The sequence below is a fragment of the Antechinus flavipes genome, chromosome 3 (assembly GCF_016432865.1).
Source record: "Antechinus flavipes isolate AdamAnt ecotype Samford, QLD, Australia chromosome 3, AdamAnt_v2, whole genome shotgun sequence".
Lineage (NCBI taxonomy): Eukaryota > Metazoa > Chordata > Mammalia > Dasyuromorphia > Dasyuridae > Antechinus > Antechinus flavipes.
In genome coordinates this window covers 544,664,162-544,689,136 of record NC_067400.1, presented here as the reverse complement: position 1 = coordinate 544,689,136, position 24,975 = coordinate 544,664,162, and the positions used below count along the sequence as shown (strand labels likewise).

General features: G+C 36.4%; 1 protein-coding gene across 2 annotated transcripts in view; it reads right to left on the bottom strand.

Moving 5' to 3' along the window:
* The window catches only part of RNASEH2B (ribonuclease H2 subunit B), a 79,689-nt gene that overhangs the window by 5,204 nt on the left and 49,510 nt on the right, over positions 1–24,975 (bottom strand). Inside the window, exons 7-11 of one of the 2 annotated variants that reach the window (XM_051987369.1) lie at positions 24,492–24,597; positions 17,544–17,625; positions 14,881–14,923; positions 8,884–8,964; positions 6,488–6,721 (exon numbers count right to left, since the gene is read on the bottom strand). In XM_051987369.1, coding sequence (XP_051843329.1) covers positions 6,614–6,721; positions 8,884–8,964; positions 14,881–14,923; positions 17,544–17,625; positions 24,492–24,597 — 420 coding nt within the window. In that variant the 3' untranslated portion in view covers positions 6,488–6,613. Of the gene's footprint in view, positions 1–6,487; positions 6,722–8,883; positions 8,965–14,880; positions 14,924–17,543; positions 17,626–24,491; positions 24,598–24,975 lie in introns of those variants that run through there. The other variant, XM_051987370.1, reaches the window with a different exon arrangement.

The window sequence follows — 24,975 nt, the reverse complement described above, 5'->3', positions numbered from 1 at the left end:
GTAAAAACAAAGAACTATATGGAAATTGCTCAGGGGACAAAACACACAGATATGAGTATGGATTGAGCACTAACATCTAAGGGATCAAGAAAGCCTTTCCACAGCAAAATCTCAAAGAAAATTAGGGATTCTCAATGGCAAAAGTGTGGGAGGTAGGGTGTTGGAAGCATGGTAGACAGTCTGTGAGAAGACATAGAGAGAGAAGAATGAAGGTTGAGTTCAGGAAACAAGATTCAGCCAATATGGTTATAACACAGAGTTTATGCAGGGGAGTAATAATACATATTAAGGTAGGCTGACGCCATACTGTGAACAATCTTAAATGTTCAAATAAGGAATCTGTGTTTTTTCCTAGAGGCTATTGAGAGCCATTAGTTTCTTCATCAAGGTAATGTCATGATTAGATCTTTGCTTCAGGAAAATTATTTTTGCAGCTACGTGGATTAAGGATTGAAGAAAGAAAGACTAGAAGCTGGGAGTCCAATTAGGAGGCAAGTGTGATAGTTTTGATGAGAGGGGACTGAACTAAGTAAACAAGAATTTGTGAAGAGAATTTGTGAAGAGAAAAGGATGAAAGCAAGTAATTTTGTAGAGGTAGAATCAGCAACCAATGGATGGGTTGAAAAGAAAGAAAAATAACTCAAGATGATTCCAAGGGTGACTAGAAGGATGGTAGAACCCTCAGCACAAAAAGGAAAGCCTGGAAGACAGATAGTTTTAAGAGGGAAAATAAGAATTGTTTTAGATTGTTGTGTTTGGTTCCTAAGAGTCATCCGGGTATGGATGCTCAATAGGCATCTGGAGATGTGGGACTAGAGCTCAGGAGAGAAAATACTAGCCATGGGAATCATCTATATAGAGATGGTCATTGGACTAATGAGAATAGATGAGGAGAGAGAAAGGAGATGAAGAAGAAGAGGGAGAGGGAAAAGGAAAGGGAGGAAACCAGAGACAGGGAGGGAGGCAGATAGAAGGAAGGAGAGAGACAGGGAGGGAGGCAGACAGAAAAAAGGAGAGAGGGAAGGAAAGAGGGAGCGAGGGAGAGAGTTAGTTTCAAGCACAAAAATGAGTGGAAAATTCAGGCTTGGTGTCAAAGGACCTGGGTTAAATTTCTAGTATTGCAACAAATTTACATGTGACACTTTGGGCAACTTCCTTGAGCCTCAATTTCCTCATCTGTAAAATGTGGAGCTGAATTCAATGACCAATGAGGTTCCTTCCAGCTTTAAATCTATAATCTTATGACTTTGAATTCAGTGCTCTCCTACCACGCTAATTCTCTATATCTTAATTGAATTCAAATCCTTTATTTTATAAAGAATTTGAGGTCCCAAGACCTTAGGGATCATCCAAGGTCAACCATTAATCATTAGATCTAAGATTTGACTTCTGACTGTAAATCCAGTGCTTTCCATTGTACTATCCTATACCAATACTAAAAAGGGTGGAAATTAGGGCTAAGAAAGCCAGAGAAATAGTCTGGACCAAAAGTCAAAGCAAGGACAAAGTGGGGCACAAATCCTGGATAAGAGGGAGAGGGCAAAGCAGATGGTCAAAGATTCAAGCAGTTGGGAGATCTGCAGGAATGAAAGCAGAAAAACCCAGCAGGAGTGAGAAAAGACTCAGGTGACCTACAGCCAGGCTAGCATGGGACAGAAGCAGACTTTTATCTTAGATACTGACACTTCTTCCTGAGAAGAGGGTACTGCCAGAGTTTGGCTCTTTTAGAGAGTTAGCAGGAAAGAAATGATTAGAGTGTGTGGGGCAAAAAATTAGAATGGACAGAACCCGAAATCAGTGAAGTTTATATAATCTCTTTCCCCACATGGGCTGCCCTGAAAAAAAAAAAATATGTATGTAAACACACATGTATACATATATGTGAACATAAAACACATATATATGTGTGTATACACACATATACATATGCCCATTTATAGGCCTGTAAGCAGAGAATGATTAGGTGAATCTGGTTGTTAGCTGCTCAATTGTTAAATAGTGGATCTGTGAGTGAAAAGTCTATACCCTCTAATTACAATACAATAAACATTTATAAAGCACCTACTGTGTGCTAGGCACTATGCTAAACACTGAGACTAGAAATAAGAAAAAGATAATTATTTTTACTATCTAGCAAAAGTCAATTATTTTTACTATCCAGCTCCTGCTAAGCTGATTCAAAGAAGATAAAGAAAGAATAAAGTAGTGGAAAGAAAAGAGAGTGAAAAAATTAATGTAATGAAAAGAGCTAGAGGAAATGCAGAACTGGTAAGGGCAGAAGAGGGGATGTGATTTAGAAGCAGAGCCAGTGGAGAATTATGGTTGGGAGGGATAAGCCAAATTTTAGGCACAGCTGATTTGTTAACTATTTCTTGCTGATGCTAATTTCTAGCTGTTATGTTCCTAGACCCAGCATAGTGTGTATTGCAAGAAATCTTAACATATGGTCCAAGAAGTGATTTCAGGGGGCCTATGAACTGGGATGGAGGATATACATACATACCTACATACATGTATATTTATATGTATGGTTTATATATGTATGCGTATTATTTATGGATGTTCTATTTACTAAACTAACTAAAATTTCACACTTCTTTTAATTATCTAAAAATATTATTCTGCAAATACTAGGCTTCGTCAGACTGCCAAAGGGGTCCAGAATACACACACACACACACACATATATATATATACCTATACACATCCATACACACAAATCACATTTATTATATATATATACATATATATACATATAGCATATTTATTTCCACTAATCTCTAACTAAAACTTCACATTTCCTTTAATTATTTAAAAATATTCTGAGAATAATATGTTTTTTCAGAGTGCCAAAGGGGTCCAGGACACACAAAAAAGGTTAAAAAAAAAACTGACAGAGAGATAGCTGGTCTTGGAATCATAAAGACCTGAATTCAAGTGTTGCCTTTGAGCAATAGTAATAATAATAACCAACATTTATATAGTGATCACTATGTACCAGGTATTATGCTAAGCAATTTACAGTTATCATCTTATTTTATCCTCACAACAATTTAACTATTCTAACAAAGTTGGGTGCTATTATTATCCCCTTTTTACAAATGAGAAAACAAGGTAAACAGAATTTAAGTGACTTGCCTAGGGTCACACAGCTAGGGAGATTGAGGTCAGATTTGAATTATGAGTGTCTATTCTTGGGCAATTGACTTCTACTTCCAGTGTCCTAGCAGCTGTCTAATTCTTTAAGTTGCAGGGCAGCTAAGCTACTGGCTTTGGCAGAGGAAGTGTCTTTATCGAAGTTCCCCATCCCAAAGAAATCACAGGTCATGCACTTATCCGCATCCTATCTTCATATAAGAATGATTCCAATAAGGAGAAAAAAATGGAAATTGTCTCAAGAGACCAATGTGAATGAACTAAGAATTTATCTGTCAACTTAAATTATAGAAGACATAAACAAGAGTAAGTTACTGAGTATAAATACAAAAACATGTCTAATATACTGTAAGAACAATGTTGAGAGAACCAAAGATCTAAATGAGCTGAAACTGAGGAGGAAAAGTAAAGGGGGAAAAAAAGCTCTTGTGTTATGTAAGCTCTCTCAGGGAAAGGAAGGATCAAAGAAGGAAAAGGAGAGATGCTTGGGACACATGTGGAAATGGTAACTGACTTGAGAGAAGGCAAAAATGATCAATTCTCTGCTTTTTTTTTGTTCTTTTGCCTTGAAGGTGAAAAACAAAAAGAGGTTTATGGGACTTGCCATCTAAAAAAAGGAGACAGTAAGATAGCAAGGTGCTACCTCTGATGCCTTCAAACCACACCAGCTCAAGGTGAAAGATGTACCTGAATACTGAGGGGGGAAAAAAGGGACAGATGATTGCCAAGTCATCATCATTAAAAAAAAAAAAAAACAGGAGAATTACAGATGACTAGAAACAGATAAATCAATTTTTTAAAAGAGGAAGACAATGGCATCTATAACTCATAGGCCATCTATTTGAACTTCTGTCAGCAAATTAAAGACCATTATTAAAGAGATAGTTGAAAGGAAGCAATAATTCCAAAGAACCCAGCACATAGTCAATAAAATTAAGGCAAGCCAGGCTAGTCTCCTTTTTTGATACATTTAATAAGCTGGAAAATTAGGTGAATATTGTAGATAATTTACTTTCATACTACATTAGCATTCAATAAGATACCTCATACTAATTCTTGTGGAGAAAAAACATGAAGTTATTAGAGTCAAACAATAGTACAACTGGATGGACTGAAAGGAGAAGTCATCCATAGTTTCCAGTGGAATGTCCCAGAGATATATGAATTGGTGATCTCATCAGCTTCTATGATTTAATTATCATCTATGTGATGATTTTCAGATCTACTTATCCTCTCTGCTAACCTTTAGTCTAGAATCTCCAATCACCTTTCAGATATCTTAAATTGGGCATTTTAAACTCAACATGTCAAAAATGAATGCAACTTTTCCCCCAAACCCTCCCTCTGCCTCAACTTTATTACTACTGTCGAGAATACTATCCTCCCTGTGTCACAGGCTCTCCTCAATTCCTCACTATCTCCTATCCCACCCCCATATTCAATCTGTTATCAAGGCCTACCACTTTTACCTTTGACACATCTCTTAGATACACTCCCTCCCATCTCCCTAAATTTTTGACACCTCATTCCTGGACTACTGCAATAACCTGCTGGGGGTTCTACCTAAATTATCTCCCCACTCTAGTCCATCCTCCATTCAATTGCCAAGCTAATTTTCCTAAAGTGCAAATCCAATCATGTCATGCACTTCTGTCCCCCACTCCATAAACTCCTATGATTCTCTATTTATTTTTCATATTTATATCCCCAGAGCTTAGATCTGTACAGGCACATTAATAATTAATAATGGTGCTTAATAAATGTTTGCTATTATTGACCATCACCTCCAAGATCAAATATAAAATCCTTTTTGTCTTTCAAAGCTCTTCACAAGCTACTTTCTTGCTCCTTCTTTCCAGTTTTCTTACATCTTACATCCTCTAAAGTCACATATTCTTTGATCCAACAACACTAACCTTCTTACTGTTCCCCGAACAAGCCACACCATCACCATGCTTTACAAATATCCTATCATTTTGTCCTGATAACAACAGGTATTATTATGATTCCCATTTTACAGATAAAAAAAAAAAAACTGAAGCAGACAGGAGATTAAGTACCTTGGTCAAGGTCCCACAGTTAAGTAGGTGTTCAAGGTCAGATTTGAACTTGGGATTTCTTGACTCCCAAGTCCAGCACTCTATCCACTGTCACTACCTAGAAGTATCTGTAAATTGGAGATTACTGGTGAGGGAAGGCACAAACGTTAAGAGGGATCAGTCTAAGCTGGAGAGAATGAGTCACTGAGTTCCTATTATATAAGGACCAGTTGAAGGAACTGGGGATTTTCAGCTTCAACAAGACTCAAGGTTAGGAGAAGAGAATGATAATTTTTTTCAAATATCTGAAATTCTATCACATTGGTCTTTCTGTTAAATACAAATTTGGTGGTGGGGGGGTGCAGAAGACAGGAAGAAGAGGTTCTAAAAATTTTTTAATGAGCATTTGTAGTACCTTTGGATTAGACTTCAGTATATCGACTGAAAATTCATCTCTCTCAGAACACAAGAATGACAGGCAAGGCAGAAGCCAAAATAGTTGAACCTTAATGAGCCATCCCCTACTCCTTGCAGAGATCCAGCTTACCTCCTGGTCCTGGCTCCAATACTCTAACTTGGTGGCCCTGGATTTTTCCTTTCTCGGTATTCTTTACCTTATAACTTATGTTTTCCTTTTGAGTCTTATTCTCACTTCCCACATCATCGCACCAGAGGTCTCTGTTTTCAGCCTTAGCAACCATCTGTTTCCAAGCTTTTTGTGCTCCATTTTTCACCAAACGCGAATTGACCTGCTTTAAAAACATATGGAGGAAAAAGGCTTGCCAGGAAGAGGGCATCCTACTCTTGATTGCCCCCAGATTCCCCATGTGGCATCCTGAAGGGGCAGTGAGGCCATAAATGCCTAGTTAATTTAACACCTTTGGGATTTGGTTAATTTCTCTCAAGAAGACCATGAAAATCATATTGTTACGCTCACAAGCCATCAAAGTTCCATAGAGAATCATCCATCCATCCAAATGTTTATAGTGTATGTGTTTACTGAAGAAACTGTATGGCTGTATATTAATTATATTCACTTGATTATTTTTCTCCTTCTTGCCAATCAACCCATCCCTACCCTCCTCCCTTACCCATTCCTCAAAAGAGGCAGGGGTATAAAATATAAACCACTGACTGTGAAGTTTCTGAAAAGCTTTGTTTTTTTGTTAAATATGACCCTCTGGTTACAGAGAGTTTCCAAAATATATGCCCTTTTTTTGTGCTCTGGAATGCAGAAATCTTCTAGACATAATTCTGTTGAATGAAAAATTTAAATAACACTACAATATCTCTTCTGAGATAGCATACTTTATTTTATTGGAAAAGGGGGAATGGGGACAGGGTAGACAGAGAGATAGATGAATAGATATAAAACACCAGAAAAAGTTCATATAGATTTTAAAAAGGCTTTAATATCTTTATTTTCCTGCTTTAGCTTTTGTGCCAAAAAAGGTGGAAATACTTCTCATTCCACTCTTGTCAACTTTAGCCAGAGCCTTCTGAGCTGCAGTCATTTTGCTATTTGTCTGTTAATAAAAATGAGAGGGAGAAATTGAATCAGTAAAGCTGTAAGACAGTCACCCTTTGAAAATTCTATGTGTAAAACCACAGCATGGTACACACATCTCAATGTCTATTAATGGGAATTATAGCCTTCATGGCTACATGCTTCATAAGGGTGTGATTACTCAACAAAAATCTAGTTTTGAATTCTATTCAGAACTCAGACCTAAGAAGCATAGAACATTCTAAAAAGAGCCAGAAGGCAAAACCGTCTCCTTCTGTTAGAAGGGAAGATTGCAGCCAATGGCTACTTTGGGAGAATCATTCTTGAGGGTACATTAAGGGCAGTGATGCAGACAATAGAAGTGACACATACAGCAGCTCAATCTCCCTATGATCCAACACTCTGTGCTGTCAAAGGGCTGAATTACAGCCTTGTCTTACAGATAATGAATAATTCACACTCATTTACCATTTGATTTTATTCTTAAACTCTATGGGAAACTAAAAAGGAGGTGATAATATTCAAAAGATGACCACTTTTTGCAAAGCATCACGGGGATAGGAGGATGGTTTCCTTAAAATTTTTGTCAGGGGGAGGGGAACTGTCAAAGAAGTGCTTTGTAAATGGTATTTTCAAAAGCTAATGTCTAACAATTCTGAATTTAAGTTGCTGTATTTTCCTGCTGTCTGGCTTTTGGTAGGGTTTTTTTTTTTTTTTTTTTTTTTTTGCTACATGCTACAGCCAGAACCAACAGGAGGCAAATAGCAGCCAATTGTTTATTTCAATGCTTTGCTTTCAACATAGATGGAAAAAGAATGTTGAGGCTCCACAAAAAAAGACACAGTCCATATGACTGAAAATGTAAAAAATAAAATTCTAATTGAAGCATTTTAAAGTGATTATTTGATAAAATGTGATATATGATCTCTAAGCTTCCTTTCTGTTTTGTCCTCTATAAAAGGTAACAAAACAAACAATAATAACAACAAAAAGGATAGTGAAAAATAACACATTTCAGTGTGCCTCAAGCATTTTCCTAGCAGACCAACTTCCTTTGCCTTCTTGTTGCCCACCACTCCAATGTATGATAGAAGAGGTGCAGAGTAGAGCACTAATTTTTCCTCACCACAGAAATTCTGAATATCTCAAATAAGCATAAGACTTAGACTACTTGCCATGTGCTTCACAAAGTTGAAGCAATTTCAGTCTGAGGAAAGGGGAAAAAAATTAGCAACTGTTAGGAGTTAAAGAATGTTTGAGAGGGGCAGACCCTTAGCTGAGGGTCTTTAAAATACACTGTTTGTGATGATTCTTAGAGGTAGAGAATAGATGGACAAAATTCTCTTCTAGAGTGAGGTATCAAACTCAAGAAATGCAGAGGAATCAAGTTAAAATATAACTGGGAAATGTACAAAAATAACAATTTTATTGTTGTTCATTCATTTTTCCCCGTTGTGTCTGACTCTTTGTGACCTCATTTCTGGTTTTCTTGGCAGATATTGGAGTATGCTGCCATTTCCTTTTCTAGCTCATTTTACAGATTAGGAAACTGAAGCAAACTGGATTAAGTGACTTGTTCAGGATCACATAGCTAGTAAGTAAGGCTGGATTTAAACTCAAGATTTGATTTGAGGGCTGGTGCTCTATTCATTTCACCAGCTAGCTGCCCCCAAATACTGGTTTTCTTATCTGACATCACAGTTCTAGAACAAGGAATCTATGAACAAAAAAAAGGGGAAGGTTAAGGTAGTATTGTCTGTCCTTCTGTTTGAACAGGAAGGATTTGCCCCTGACTACCACCTGACACTTATTTCAAGGTTTAGGGGCCTGTGACTGTCATTGGTGAGGGCATGAGGGTGAGGTTATGGACAAATACATATAAAACAAACAAATCCAGTGCCTTAAGCTGCTCAGAATGAAATGAAGTTGATCCTGGGACAGCAGTGGGGACAGTCCCTGGGCCTGCACTTAGTCCTTCCGGCTCACTAAGCGGCAGTCCCCTCCTCTGTATCACAAGGACCAGAGGCTTGCTTCCTGGCCAGAGACTCCATGACAGGAGAGAAGCTCTCCCTGGAAAGCCAGCACCTGCTAAGCAGCAGGGGCGCCCTGTCACATACCTTTTTAGTCTTCAGGTCTATACTGTTAAACTTAGTGTAGTCTTCCTCAGCTTCTATCACATACCTTTTTAGTCTTCAGGTCTATACTGTTAAACTTAGTGTAGTCTTCCTCAGCTTCTACGGGGCCGTCTGACGCCTTCCTTTTCTGCAAGGTCAGAACGATGGAGCTGCATCAAATGTCACTGTGATTCACGGCCAGCTGTCACCCCAATCCCCTTCTTGGCTGTCCCTCACTCAGCCCAGTCCTGACCCAGCGTCAGCACACGGGAGGCGATGGACAATCGCGGCACCATCCACCACACGTCACACAAGTAAATGCTGGGCCCAGAAGGAGGTTTTCGCCTGCTTGCATAGCCCAGGCCCAGGCTCTGGTGACAGAGGGGCCCTGCTCACGGGACCACTCTGCTGGCGAGCGTTCTCCACTTGGGTCCGACTCTCTGTGACTCACTGAGATGTTCCTGGCAGAGACGCTGGAGAGGCTTGCTATTTCCTTCTCCAGCTCACTTATTAGGTGACTTACTCAGGATCACACAGCCAGGAAGAGCCCGATTTAGCTCTAGGACAGTCTTCCTGATTCCAGGCCCAAAACTCTCTGCACTGACCACCCAGCTTCTCCTTGATACCTGTATGAGTACTAATAATACAACCGAAACTTATTTTATATATCTTGATTTTTAAATTCGCTTCAAAAACAATTGTTGTCGGCCGTTTTTATGTCATATTCACTTCCAAATCCTTATTCCAAAGTCATCCCTTGTAACAATGAATGAAAAAGAGACCAAAAGCACCAACCTAAAACTGGCCAATACATTGGTTGTATCTGACAACACGTACAGTGTTACCTACCACAAGCCCTCCCTCTCCCTGACCTCTATAAAGCAGGGATATAAAGAGGGAATCTTCTCCTCTTTTCTTTAGAATCACACTTGGTCATAATTACAGTTTTATATTCACTGTCCCGCTTTATCCACATTAGACCCATATGAGGTGGTTAGGCCAGATATTAGTAACCTCACATTTTAAACAGGGAAATCAAGGCATGGACAGGTTAGGTGATTATTCAAGGGTCCTCTCTGGCACAGCTGGAATTACAAGCCCATTTACTTTCCTCAACAATCAGTGCTATGATCCTCCCATCAAACCCCACTGGCAACAGTCAAGTATTTACACAGGTTAATATTTATACTTTTAAAATTGACCTTGTGCCCAAATGTAAGTGGATGTCTTGTCAAGAGCTAGAGGGTGGGCTCACATTTCCACAAAGCTAAACAAACAGAGGCAGCACTCTAAACACAGAAGGTGCATTCCTTAGAGAACAGAGCTTGCAAGAAGTAGGAGTTCCTAGAAACTGGATTCCAAAACAAAAGCAAAAAGGAACAACCTCCATGGAGACACCTGGGGGAGAGATCTGTGCCGGACATTCCCAAGGAGGCTGATCCTAGAATTGTTTCCAGTTTGCTCTCTGAGCATGGCCTATCTCTGACCCTCCAATTTCTGCATACAATGGTTTTTGAGTGATGGGGCTTATTACAAGTTTTGTAACTCATGGATAAAAGCAGATATCTTAATGCAGAACTCAGAGAGAATTAAAAAATGCTTCTCTCTTAGTATTTCTCCCAGTAAAATGTGAATATACTATTAACATTTTATAATATATTAATAATTATTAGTAGATTTTAATTATATTAATAGCATATTTTGTTTCTTGGTATGCAGAGGTAAACAAATGTCAGAAAACATGTAAACAACACTTTTTTTTTTTTTTTTTTTTTTAACGAGAAAAATGGTTTTATTTGGTGGTGAGGTAAACAACAGTCTTAAAAAAGACACACATAAACATTTTTGAATCCAAAGACCTGGTTCTTTTAGGAGGTACATTTTAAATTTAAATTCACCACTAGCTCTGGAGTCTAGAAAATTCTGAAAAGGAGCTTTTCTGGGGGACCCCCCCCCCAAATACCATCTGGTATATTTTAGTTGACTAATTTACTAGTTTATTAATAGGGCCTACATCTTCAGATCTGGATTAAAAAATTTCAAGCTGTGAGGTTGTTTATAGTAATATTCCTGTTAAAGTGTTAAAATATTTTTAAGTTTAGATGATATCACAACTGCTTATATCAGTTTTTTTTTAATGGGTTTATCCCATAAAAAAGTTGAATGGTTGAATTTCCAAAATGAAAACCATTTGCTTTGAATATGAATTTCTTCATAAGATGATGACTGACTTGTTTAGATGGGCTCAGGGATCAACACCATATAAATACTGCAATAATTATTTATAACAACGAAAAACAAACATTGTGAGCTCCTGGCTCTCACTATTCTTGGTGCAACAGTTAGCATGGTCTGTGCATATGTTAAACAAACCACTACTATTACATATATATTTAGATTTTTAGTTATAAAAAACAAAGTCACCATGGAAATAGGGAATGTGGGGTTTTTTTTATTATGGTGGATCGAATACTGACTTAAACATTTATTAAGGACTAACCATAAGCAAGATGTTGTGCTAAATGCTGGGAATTAAAAAGAAAAAAAATGAATAGCAGTTCTTGCCTTTAAGAAAGTTTACACTCTATTAGGGAACATAATATATAAACTTTAAAGTAATTACAAGATAATTTGTATAAGAGCAGAAACTGGGGGACTGAAAAAGCTTTCAAATAGAAAGTGGTATTTTAGCTAAGGCCAGAGGGAAGATTCTGTGCTAAAGGGTGGAGATGAAGAGGGAAACATATTCAAGCTACTGGGTCATTTTTAGTCATAGAGTGAAAGAGGGAATACAAGGTTAGGGTCTGAAATGGGATCCTGTGATTAAAAGAAGAGAGAAAAGGACATAAGGACAGAGGACAGGATACAGATTGAAATGGTTAACTATTGCATCAAGATATCAAGGTGAGGCAGGATAAAGCCATAATAGGTATGATGGACTGGGAAAGCAGGGAGAAGATGAATAAAAGTTGTAGTAAAAATGAAGACTAAGTTTAGGAACAATGGAGAAATGGAAGAATAGGAAGTTACCATCACTTAGATTATTAAATAGACAGCAAGAAGAAATAAGGAGGATGGTTAAACAGGAACTTCTCTGGATGAAGCACTGTAAACAGCAGGGTCCATTAGGACTTGTGCTGAAATCAGATTTAACTTTTTTATAAATGATTTGTAAAAAATCTGCATATAGTCCTAAGTTTCTGTGTTGAGAGAAATATAGACTTGTAAGTTTTGACCTGTGGCTTACCTAAAAGTCATTAGAGTGTATTTTTTTTTTTTAAGTTTTATCCAGTGTATAGTAGACCTAAAGATTGATATGGTGCAGAGAGCATTAAGTGCAGTATTAGAGACACAAAGAAAGCACTTGCCCATCCCTGAAGGAAATAATGATGTGTTTCATATCTTTTCAGCTTTCGTTGACAAACCATAAGACATGGAATTGGCAGGGTTAGAGAAGGAGTGGAAAGCAGTGAAAAGTCCTAATTTTAGTTAATTAATATAAACAAATAAATTAATAAAAAATTAGTAATCTTCAGTGTGAGAAAATGAAATCTCAAGGCATAAAATGGAAGTTTCTAAAAGAAAAAATTAAGACTATACAGATAAATTCTGGAAATGAGAATGTGAAAAGATAACTTGAAAATGGTAATTTAGAACAAATGAAAAGTAGGTTTTTCACAGAAATTAGTGAATTTGTGGAACTCAAAATCTGAAATGTGAAACAGATTGAACTCATTTTTTGGATAAAGGTGTGAAATTTTTTATATTCTGTGATAAAGGTCTCATTTCCAAGATACATAAAGAAATGACTCAGTTATAAGATTAAAGATGTCAAATGTATGATACAAACAGGCAATGTTCAAAGGAAGAAATCTAAGCTTTTAACAATCATATAAAAACATTTTCTAAATCACTAATAATTATATTAATGCAAAGTAAGGCACTTTGAGGTGCCTCCTCAAATTTATCACACTGGCAAAGAGGGCAAGTGAGTAAAAAGATTGTAAGGTGGGGGAGAGGCTCAGAAAACAGATACACTAGGGAATGATTGGTGCAGTTGTGACATAGTTCAGATGTCTTGGAAAGTAATTTGGAACTGTGTCCAGCAAGTTACCAAACTGTACATACATTTCAAACCAATAATCTAAAAGAAATGAAAGAAAGAAAAAAAGAAAATATATATACAAAAATATATATAAGCAATTATTTTTGTGGTGATCACAAATGATAAACAGCCAGCATATCCTATTAGGGAATAGTTAATCAAATTGTGGCATGAATAAAATGGAACATTATTGCGTGATAAAAAATTATGAAATATCCAACTTCAGAGAAACCTGGAAAGATCTTGATGAGAATAATGATAACAACACTATAGACAAAAACAACTTTGAAAGACTTTAGAAGTCTGAAAAAGCAATGCTGAACCAGGAGTCCAAAAGGACAATGGTGAAATATGCTGCTCATGAAGCGAAGATAAAGAATGAGATGTATATTTTTGGACATGGCTTATGTTTTGCCCCTGTGAGAAGGAGTGCAGAAAGGGCCCTTGTGAGGGGTCATGGGCTGGGGTTTATTATGTGGTAGGCATGAGTTTGGTGGGTCATTAGGTTTCATCATATGGAGGTGGGTCGATTATATGATTAAGAATTATCATGCAAATACAGGCTTACTATATAGTTATGTAGTTTAGGAGGTTTTTTTTTTTTAATTTGCTTAATGGAGGAGTAATTGGAAGGGCAAATAATTTTTAAATGTTCCTTATTTGAACAATTTTTTAAAAAAGGAAAAAATATTTTTTGATAAATAGGTTTTAATAAATTCAAGTAGGCTCTGTAATGAGTTAGTAACGAAAACTGTGATGTCTGAAGTCAGGGACCACCAGTAACTCTTTAGGGTTAACATTAATTGTTCTTTGTTCTCAAAAGCAAAATACCAGACTGGAGAAAACCAGAGTCTGGCCTGGTATGGGAATCTAGATGGTCCTAGATCTACTAATTCTATTCTTTCAGTATATTCTTTATATGTCTAAAAGACATCCAACTACTACTTTGACAACTTGTAAAGGGCAGATTACTACTGTCACTGGTCAAATGTGTCAATCAGACTTGCTATTAAATGTTCTTTGCAGAGCCTCTGTATCCCAAGAGCTGGAGTCATGAAAGTATTGGCTACTTCCAACATGGGCAGTATAGGGTTGGATCCGGAAGGGTAAAAGAAATGCTTTTTGACACCCATGGCATGTCCTTTACCCTCTCAAGAGATTCATTATCGGAGGGGCTACAGCCAAGCTCCAAGAAAATGGTTCCGACGACAAGCTGGTTGGAGTGTTTATTTCCCTGCGCCTGAGTTGCGTACTTCTCTGAGGCCCTTGTGTTGCCTGTGTGTGGCCATGTTTAAAAATCAGGTGTTGTTTACGGCTAGATTCCCTGAGCCTCTAGATCTGGGAGGCAGATACAGGCCATAATCCAGGCTGTGGAGCAGCAGCTGTGGGTGGCGGTTTGTAGACTGTTTGGACTAGGAAAACTTTTCCTAATAACAGATAAAAATTCTACACAAATTTCCCCAATCGTTTAAAATAAAGACAAATGCGGTTATTATTCCTGCACAAATGGTTCTTTGTGTTGGAAAAACCATATTCTGGTTGCCCATGTTCTGGTGTCAATGAGATGTAAATCAAATGAATTTCAACTTATATGGATAGAGTATTTCTTGTAACCAATAATGCAGAACATTTAAGCAAGCTTGCAAAAGGGCTCTTTTTTTCTTCCCCTTAATTTCACCTCTGGGTTAGTTTTATAAAGTTATCCTGCTACATTAGCTATAGTGACATTTTAGATACCACCTTGGGAGTAACTTAAGTGCTTCCTCTTTACCAAAACTAGACATTTTCAAAATTCTTACAAACAGTAGGCAGAATGTAATCCATATCCCATACAGACTTACACCGTGTGTGGTGGGTGTAGCATGCATAAAATTGTACATAAGCAGTGTTTAATCTCATGTGATAAAAGCTTAATATTTTTCCAAGTCCCCCAAAGATGCATTAGTCACAGCTTCTTACCTTTAATGGAGGCTCGGGCAATGAAGTGGAAAGTTCTGGAAGCCTAAGAAAACAAGAAATCTTTGTCATGGCTTTTACCCACAATCAAATGAAAGGGCTACACAAATGCAAGGCTTAGCTTCCATTTTCATGATTCTCTCTACTGACCTTAATAAGTAACCAACCATGCAAAGGAGAGAGAGTGCTTCTAAGGATGCATCTGTAAATCCGTAAGTTCCCACAAAAATAGGAGCTATTACTAGGAGCATAGATGGAGGGCCAGTGGAGATCATGTAAAATTATCTTGTCCAAAAACCCTCATTTTACAAATGAAGGAACTGAGGCCCAGGAAAATGAAAATATTTATCTAAGGTCACACAGGAAGTAAGAGATAGATCCTGTGATTCCAAACCTGCCAGATTTTCTATTGTCTCATGTTGTTTCCATTATTTTACTGGTACTCCAGTACCAGCTGTGGTATTGTGGGTACTCCTTCCACAGCTGGAGATCTCAAGGTCCCCAAGCCTTCTCATCCTGAGTAATTCTGATCCATCTTCCCCTTGTATAAGTTGCTCTTCAAGGTCAATCCATCCAATATGCTGGAGATTTCCCTCTAGTTTTTGCTATCAGTACTCAAGTGACTCAACTTATCTTCCATCCTTACTACATGGCACACCATTTCCTTTTCTGGTCAAACATATTATAGATGATTGCTCATGGTACTTCCTGAGTATGAATAATCACTGATGATAATATGGCAGGCTACTTATACCCATTGTGTGTCTTTCAATTGTCTTCAGAGTTACTTGTACTCTTAAATCTTCTGAATTAAGTGAATAAGTATATAAGAGCTTACATTCCTCTAGAGCTTTATAATTTACTGAGCACTTTACACACATCTCATAAATTCAAATGTGGTACTCAGTACAAATATTATAAAATCTGTTCTACAAATGACAAAACTGAAGTTCACTTTTTCCAAGGTCATCTTAGTAATAGTAATATAACAGAACAAGGATCTGAATCTAGATCCTTGGAATAAGGATCTAAAGAAAGGAAAAACATCTGCAACATCAAATGATAATGAAAGGACAATTATTTTACTTCCATATCTTTCTACAGTTAGAGGAAAAAAAAATTTAGGTACACTAACCATACTCTAAATAGTATTCTGGACATGCATTAAATGCATTCACATTTAAAAAAAAATAAAATAAAAAACTTAAAATTATTTTAATACAAGCTTAATCCACATCTAATCCACACTTGTATTCTAACGCAGCTAGAATTTCCACATTTTAATATATATATATATATATATACACACACACACACATATATATACACACACTCATTCCCTTGATGTTTAAGTTCCACATCACTGAAGATTTAATTTCTTTTTATTTATATAGACCATTCAGTAGATTCCAAAAACTCATTGCCTACTTAACAACTTGTAACCATTGACAAAAACAGTCATTTTATTTTTTGATTTTGACTTTACAGAGAAACTTATTTATTTTGTTTTTTTGTTTGTTTTTCAGAAAAGGAAGGAGAAAGAAAATACAAACAGGGAGGGGAAAGGATCAAATAGAGAAAGAAATCGTTTCTAATTAGTATGAATTCTTCATTGAGAAATAGAGCTACATAGAGTTCAGTAAGAAAAGAACTGGCAAGGTCCCAAACAAATGTATGAATTTAACATGCACTTGATACTTTATGTAACTGAAAAAAGGTCTAGAGTATCCAGCATAGGAAATTTGAGAAACACTAGTTTGTAATGTGTCACAGACCTTGTATATGACTATCCCATGCAATGGGTTGCCTGCTTAATATCTTTTGTACTGCCATCCAAGTCTTCCAAGGTAGCAAAAGGTTTAGGATGCAACTAAGCTTCCTTCGGAAGAGTTCCGGATCTCAGATTCAATACCAACTGAGCTAATAAGTGTCTGAGATCAGATTTTAATTCAGGAAAATGAGTCATCCTGATTCTCAGCCCAATATCTATCCATTGAACCAACTAGCTGCTCAGCATACATAGATAAACATAATTGTAGCAACAGTTCACATATAAATGAAAAACTTTTAAGTTTTACTCCTTTTTCTCACAACCCTATGGGGAAGTGCAAGTATTGAAACCACCATTTTACAAATGAGGTAAGTGAAGCTCAGGAAGCTAATGAATGATTTGCTCATTGTCCCAAGTGCTGGCTGGGTTCTGAACATGTTTTTCCCCTTCTAAACCTACCATTTTCTTCTACTACAAGATGATTTTTATTTCATAAAGAAATATAATGGAATCTTTAAATCTGATTTTTAAAAAAGTAATCTATAGCTAGATTTTTCCCTTCCTGAATTATCACAATGAAAATCTATAGGATAAGTGAAATAGAATAATTTGAGGATCAAAGGATCAAAATGCAATAAATCTGCCTTCCCAAATCACAAGAACTCTTTATTTCAATCTTTGTTATAAAGTAGTTTTGATGTATAGAATGTCAAACTACCCAAATCCATAAAAAATAGTCTCTAAGCCACATAGTATTTGACACAGAATAAGTTGAAACACTATTATAAAAAATTATTATCTGATAATCGATTCCTTTTGGACATTAAGGGAATTTTTTCTTGGGTAACAGACTCAGTATACTTCTTTAGCATAAATAAACATGAATAATACTTACTTTAAGTATTTAGCCAAGTCTTCACTTAATTCCTTAGGTATATATTCCGATATTAGGCCATGAGCATAACGGATGTAATCCTCTGAAAGAAAATAAAATTCAGACTGTAACTATTTAAAACCCCCCCAAAAAACCAATCCATTATCCAAGGATTATTTTACAATTGAAATCCTTATAAGGGGTAACTTTAACAGTATGGAATAACCACAGTTTTATATGCATAGGTTTTTTTTTTTCCTTAGCTGAATAGTTCTGGTTATTTCTTTTCCAACGTAACATTTATAATGAAATCCACTGTAACTAGGGTGATTATTTTAAAGAACTAAAGTAATCTACAGACTATGTCCTTGAAAAGGTATTTGCTTTAAGAGGATACTTAAAGTTATGTGTCTTTTCTGGAGAACTCATAAAATGTATTTTTTTTTAAAGTAAAAAGCTAACTCAACAGAATGTATAATCATTAGTTCTAAAGCATCTGGATCCTACAGTTATTTGGCAAATGCTTTAGGACTAAAATATGATTCTGGCATTAGTTGGAAACAGTTAGATAAGACCATGGAATCTGTTTCAGAGTCTTGTTCTTAATGTCAATATTTCATATAAAATACTAGGGCATAACTAAACATCATTAGTAAGGCAGGCTAATCATGTGGGGGAAGAAATTGCTCAAAGTCATTTTTAAAGTTGAGACCTTCTGCTTTTAGAATTATCTCCAACCCACTTCTGCTCACAAACAAGATCCTGCTTGATCTCACCATTGTGGATATTCCCTCTAATACAGAATGCAATCTATCCATTTCTGTCCAACTCGAATGACTACTATTCACATCTCCCCCCAAGTTTGCCACTGAGTTGTCCAGGTTAGAGCTCCTTCCTCACTTTCTCCTGAGATCACAAGGGCAACAGGGCAGCTCCTTGGTCTTAACTATTAGCCTCTGCTCTCCCAACCTGAGCAGCTCATCTTTTACAGTTCTTTGATGGTCTTTCCCTCTTATTTGAGTTCCTTCTTTGTTAAATAATGCAGCCTCCTCCTAATCACCAGTTTTCTCCATTGTCTTCTGAGTGCCATTCATTTTTTTATTCTTCAGGAACGCTCATATTCCTTGACTAGTGACCGTACCAAAATAGATTATTTGTATTAAAAAAGGTGTGACTTTGTTTCTGAAATTATTAAGATAATTTCCCAAAACAATTGGGCCCACTCTCTACTTCCTGTTCAAGTCTGGCTCCAACTTTTTAATCCACATATACTGTGGATCCAATATATGAGATGCAGAGACTATGTTTTGCTTTTTTTTTTCCCCATAACCCTGGCACTTAGTATAATGGCTGGCACCTGATGTTTACTAACTTGTTGACAGACTCTAGCAGTTTTTTTTTATCGAACTTCAGGTCATAATCAAGATAATAGCAACTTTTATCTATTGTTTGTTTTTTCCCCTTATATGATAGTTAAGTCAAACTTTGCCTTAAAAGTAATTCAGAGTCAGTTTAGAAATGAGTAAGGTTTTATATCAATCTGACCAAATCCAATATGCACAATGGCATGTTCTTTATGGCTGTGAGACTTGAACCATATTTAAGATGAAATGGCTGGTTAAGATCATTGTCATAGTGCTGAAAAAAAGCCAGCAGACCAATATAGAAAAATGAATAGAAAAATAAACACTGATAACAATGATATTTTGATGAATTGTGATTTTTCTCAGGAGGGGTGATCCTTTCACCTGAGCCAATCATAATCATTTCATAACTCATCCTATGTGTGATTTCTGTCTACATTTTCCCCATAAATCTTCCCCTGAGGATCTACCAAATGTGTCAGAAGCCTTTCCTCTTAATCTTTTAATATGTCAATGCTGCTGATATAACAGCACTTGGGATTGTCTATCGTCTTTAATTCCCCTTACATGACTAATAGGCCTCCTTTTCTAGTCCTATCATATATGTCCTAAAAAATATTTATGAATACAAGTTATCCCCAGAAAATGCTATAGTCTATATGCCTTTCTATTTATAGTTCCACTACTCACTGTATTAGTTATAAATTAAATTTTTCTGAGATTAGGATGTTCTATAATTTATAGACATAGAGTGTCCATTAGGAAACAATTGTGTTGAAGAGAGAGGCTTTTTTAGTTTTGTGTAAGATCAATGATAATATTTTTCTAAGGATAATTCATCTCAATCTTTTCTTCAATTATATTATAGATATAGCTTGCTGTCTTATCTATATCCATGTAAAATAGAATGCCAATAGACTAATTCAACAGGCTGTTGTCTAGTTATAATTCATAATCTAGATACATGAACTTTATCCACTTTAGTTTTCCTAGTGTGAATAGTTAAAACTATTTTTGTTGCCTTGCTGTGGACTTCTGAAGTATTCTGGGACTTTACAATAATTACCTTGTCATCTATAAAGAAGAACATTTGTAAAACCATCATCCATGAAAACTCACTCTCATATCCTCCAAGACACAATTTTCAGTGAATCAGCAAACTTATGCCTATAATTATAAACTCACTGTTTTGCATAATTTTAATATGTACATGTAGGAGATATCTTATCTGAAGTCTTCAAGATTTCAATTTCTTTAAATCTTTTAAAAAATTAATAAACAACAGTAGGTTCTTACATTTTCTATGTTTCTTATCTGTATGATTATAAATATTTGGTCTATTAGAGGAAATCATTTGCACAAAGCTTACTTTTTTGTGTTTCTTCCAAGATACTCTCAATGCATAGAGGATCCTAGAGTTTTATAGAGATGAGAAAGCAGGGGTAGTTAAGGTTTTCTTGGCCACTTGTCTTTTTAATGTGTGGTATTTTCTTTTCTCTTTAGAATCTCTCTCTTTTAGAGATCCTGACAATTGATCCAAGTACCTTTTAAGTTGGATACATTTTTTTTTCTTTAAGTATTTAATAGCCATACCAAGATATTCATCCCAACTTGACCCTGCTTCATATAACACACTGGATACTGAATTGATAGCATCCAAATGTAGTTCCACTATGGCAATGATGTGAAGAGGTCCATATAAACACACTGGATGATCAGTTCCACTTCCCATTTGTTTGTTTTCCTCCTATGGTCATCTATAAGTTGTCACAGGTGATTTGGCCTTTTCTCTGTTCTGTTAGGCACTGCTGCCTAAGACCTCCTGTCATTCTTTCCTGTAAAGCATCATCACACTTGGAGGTGGAAAAGAGATCAGAAGCCATTAAATCCAACCCCTTCATTTTAAATTGAGGAAACCAAGAGGCAGAAAAATTGCATTATTTGCTGGAGGTCACACCCAAGTAATGAGCATCCAGAGAATGATCTGACCTAGGTCTTCAGGCCTCAGAGCCAGAGCTTCTCTAGTCCCACCCTGCCTCCTGGAAGAACCAAGATCCAAGCTAAGGGATATTATTCTACAACAGAATGTTGTCTCTGTTAGACACCAGGCGTTTCTACTTGGCAAAGACATTAAATATCTTGCTTGCAATGGGTTCGAGTTTCAAAAGATGTTTCAACTTCCTCATTGTAGCAAGCATTTGAATGAATTAAATATTTTTAAGAAATTATGAATTAATATCATTTCCCGTTTTTCAAAGCAGACATGTTATTTTTGAGAGTTTCTGCCAAACTCTACCTGTGACCACTTCCACATTGGGTATATTAGGACATACAGGGACTTAGCTGGGCAGATCTCATCAAGTTCTTCCACAACATCCCCTCCCTCTTTTATTCTCACAGGTGTTGTTACATACACTGTAACGACCATCACAGCAGGCTGCTCAATAAGAGATCACAGATGTAGAGCTTCAACCCAGAGTCCAGCAAGTTGAAGAGGAAAGTGACTTGCCTGGGATCTGAGGCAGGATTTGCATTCAGATCTTCCCCCTCCTAAATCCGATACCCTTTCCGCTCTGCTACTACGTTCCACAACTTTAAATGATGCTGCAGAGCATCAGTAGGAGACAGTTGGACCAGACAACTCAAAATGACCTGGGGAACCGAAGATGTGTCACTTATGATTGTCTGCCACCAGCAGCCATGCTGAAAGCTTACAGACTCCTCTCAATTCCTGAGTCCAGTGCAAGGCACTCTGGGGAATGCTAAAAGAAATCTGAGACAGTTTGTCCCCAAAAGGAGGTTACAGTCTGAAAAGAGGCAACAGCGAGAGGACTCTCAAGATACCCCTGCCCATAGGGACTATGAGCATTCAATGTGACTGTTTCCTCATACAGATAACAGTAGTCACTTTAAGGAAAGCTTACTGTACAATACAAACATTAAGAAATCATATTCTTTTGTGAATTACCACTTTCCTATACTTAGAATGCTTTTTTCATATGATTACTGATGCCTAATAAGTATTTTTTAAAATAGCAAAAGAAGAGGAAAAAAGAAAGGTTCTTGGCTGTTGTTATTGGTTTTTTAAAAAAATAAAATTCCTGAGTGTAAAAGTAATTTTCCATAGCCTCATTTCAAAATGAGTGATAAGATTTCTTAAACTCCCTAATTAAAAGTCATTCACTCTTTATGAAATTCAGAGGTAATCTTTAACAAACATTCAAAATAAGCATAAATAGTATTATTTTGTCCTCTCTAGAGTTTTCAAATTATAAAAGCTAAAGGCATGTGGAGAGTGTAAAATGTGTCCTCATCTTTCCTCAGTTACCTGGGAAACTATTCTGAACTATAGGCATTCCCCAACTTTGAGAGGTTCCATTTCAAGAGTTCACTTATAGTTGGATGTTTATTTGTAAGCTCTGTCATCTGTATCAAGAACCCCATAGACACCATTGTCCTTCCCAAATGATTTTTAAACCATATCATAAATGAAATCATCTTGTTTTTTTAGGATTAGTGATGTCTAGGGAAAGGGATTTTCCAGTCAGTTTAACCCAGAGAGTAACAGGGTTAGTGCAGATTATAGCAGAAAGAACTGGATTTGTATTCAGATGCCTAAATCCTAATTTTGCTACTAATATTCACTATGAGACTTCAGGCAATTTAATTAATCTAGGCTTCTGTTTCTTCATCTGCAAAACGAGGGGAACCTTCACTAAGGTCCCTTCCAGCTCTAAATCTGAGTCAAAATGGAAAAACAATATGTTCCAAATCAGAATTCAGAGTACAAGAAAAAATCCTGTTTTCCCACTAATCACAGAAACTTCTTGTGCTTGGCAAAAAGGGCACCTCACTACTCCTAGCATGGTACCAGCTGGCATACTTTGCAAGGAATGCCATTTATTATACTGTGAACTACCCTTTTTATGTAAAATGACTTAGGCTGCACAGATCTGAATTATACTAAGGGACAATGGTCTTTGAACTTACTCATGAGATTTTTAGAAACTGATCACATAGTAAAAACATTAAGATAGTAGAACTTAAATGAATGTAGGAATTGAAAGAATATTGTTTGGCAGGTATATAGTCCAGCCTTCACACTTAAAGGCTTTGGTCTCCTCTTGTACAAAATAAGAACTATATGTTCGGGCTAGCTAGGTAGCACAGTGGATAGATAGATAGGACCTGAGTTCAAATCTGTTCTCAGACACTCAACACTTCCTTACCTGTGTGACTCTGGGCAAGCCACTCAACCCCAAATGCCTCAGAAAGAAAAGAAAAAAAAGGACTTTATGTTATCCAAGTTTCCCTCCAGACAGAATTCTGGGTTCCATAATTCTATTGTTATTAATCATAAACCTGGGCAGAGTCATTTGCAGAAAGGATTGAGAGAGTTTGAACCCAGAAAAAGAAGAATAAAAAGAAGTGAAAAGACAGGTTTCAGCTAAGTCTGAAGTTGGAAGTGTGATGGACACTACAGTTATTATTAAGGATTAAGTCTAGCTGAGCTGGAGATCAGATTGAAAACAGAGGATCAAAGAAGTCACAATGCAGACTCTTCTACATTAAAACTTCCTATATTTAAAGAAAGCTATCATGTCTTTTTTTCTCTGATTGAACATATCATCCTAAGAAGGTATGATTTAAGTCTTCAACATTTATTTTTCAATTAGAATATAATATAATCATGCATGAGATTGAAAAGTGCCCTGTTTTTCTTATTGTAAAGTACTAGTTTTAAATCTGAGTCAGACCTCTTCATTGAAAGAATGAAATGAAAGAAGTCTGCCACAGAAATGTTCCTTGAATAAAAAAAATTTCTGATACATATTGGCATAAGAGAAATAAATATCAGAAATAAATCATATAATATTCTTCTCTAAAGTGTAATTTTCTCTGGGAGCAGGTTTCTTGGGGGGCTTCTGGCAGCAGCCAGTTTCAGTTCAGAATAATAATCACCTCAAATTCAGCCAGGAGTTAAAGTCCAAAACCTTTACTGTTTCCTTTTAAGTCTTGTCTCTTTCCTTGGGCCCGGTTAGCTTTCTTAGAGGCCTATCTCTCTCGTTGGTTCCTGCTGCTAGTCCTTTGCCTGTGCCAGCTTCAGCCTCTAGCTCCGAATCTCTAGCCAGCACAAAGGTGGAAGATGGAATCTGTCTCTGCCTTCGAGAGTGGGCTTGTCTCTTAGTGGGCATGTCCTTTAGTGGGCTCCTCCTTATATATGCTCTCTTAAAAGTTTGAATCTTGTGGAACTCTAATAAAGTACTAAATCTAGAGAACTGTTAAGCACCCAGCTAAACAACCATTGTCTTTATCAATTCCACTAACTTAGCACCTTGTAAGAATTCTAACAAAATTAGAAATATACGAAATAAAAACCAAAGGCTTTAAAAATTTCTGGACACATATTAAATGCAACCATCTATTCTAAAATAATTGCTGCTTCAATATCTCAGATCCAAGTTCCATCTCTGGCATTTAGCAGCTGCATGACCCTGAGGAAGACACTTAACTTCTCTGTATCTCAGTTTCCAAATCTGAGAAATAAAGAGATAGATTCAACTGTGGTCCCTCCCAACTCTCAACTATGATTTTATGAACTTACCTTCTTTGACATCAGAGCCTTGGTCACCTGAGATAAATGTGGTGGATTGTACTCGGGTACCTACATTTACATTGCCAATTTTTAAAGCTCTCACAGTCTGATCCACCTACAGAATGATAAAAATGGGGAGGAAGAATGAAGAAAATCAATGCCTATTAAAAAACACTTTGCTCTTTTCAATTTGGAAAACCATACCATAAAGACTCAGGAAGGATTAACATAAGGCTTTGAAAAGTCAATCAAGTTATCATTTAAGAGACTGCTGAATAAGTATTTTAGGTTTTATAAATACTTATACATATAAGATGAATCTAGCCTCAGAAGAAATTATAGAGAAATGATAACACTTCATCTTATTCTTAATATGTGTGTGTGTAGAGATATAGATATATATTTATATATCTATATCTATATCTCTACACACACACACATAAATATATGTGTGTATATATATATATATGTATTTAAAACTCTAAGTAACTCA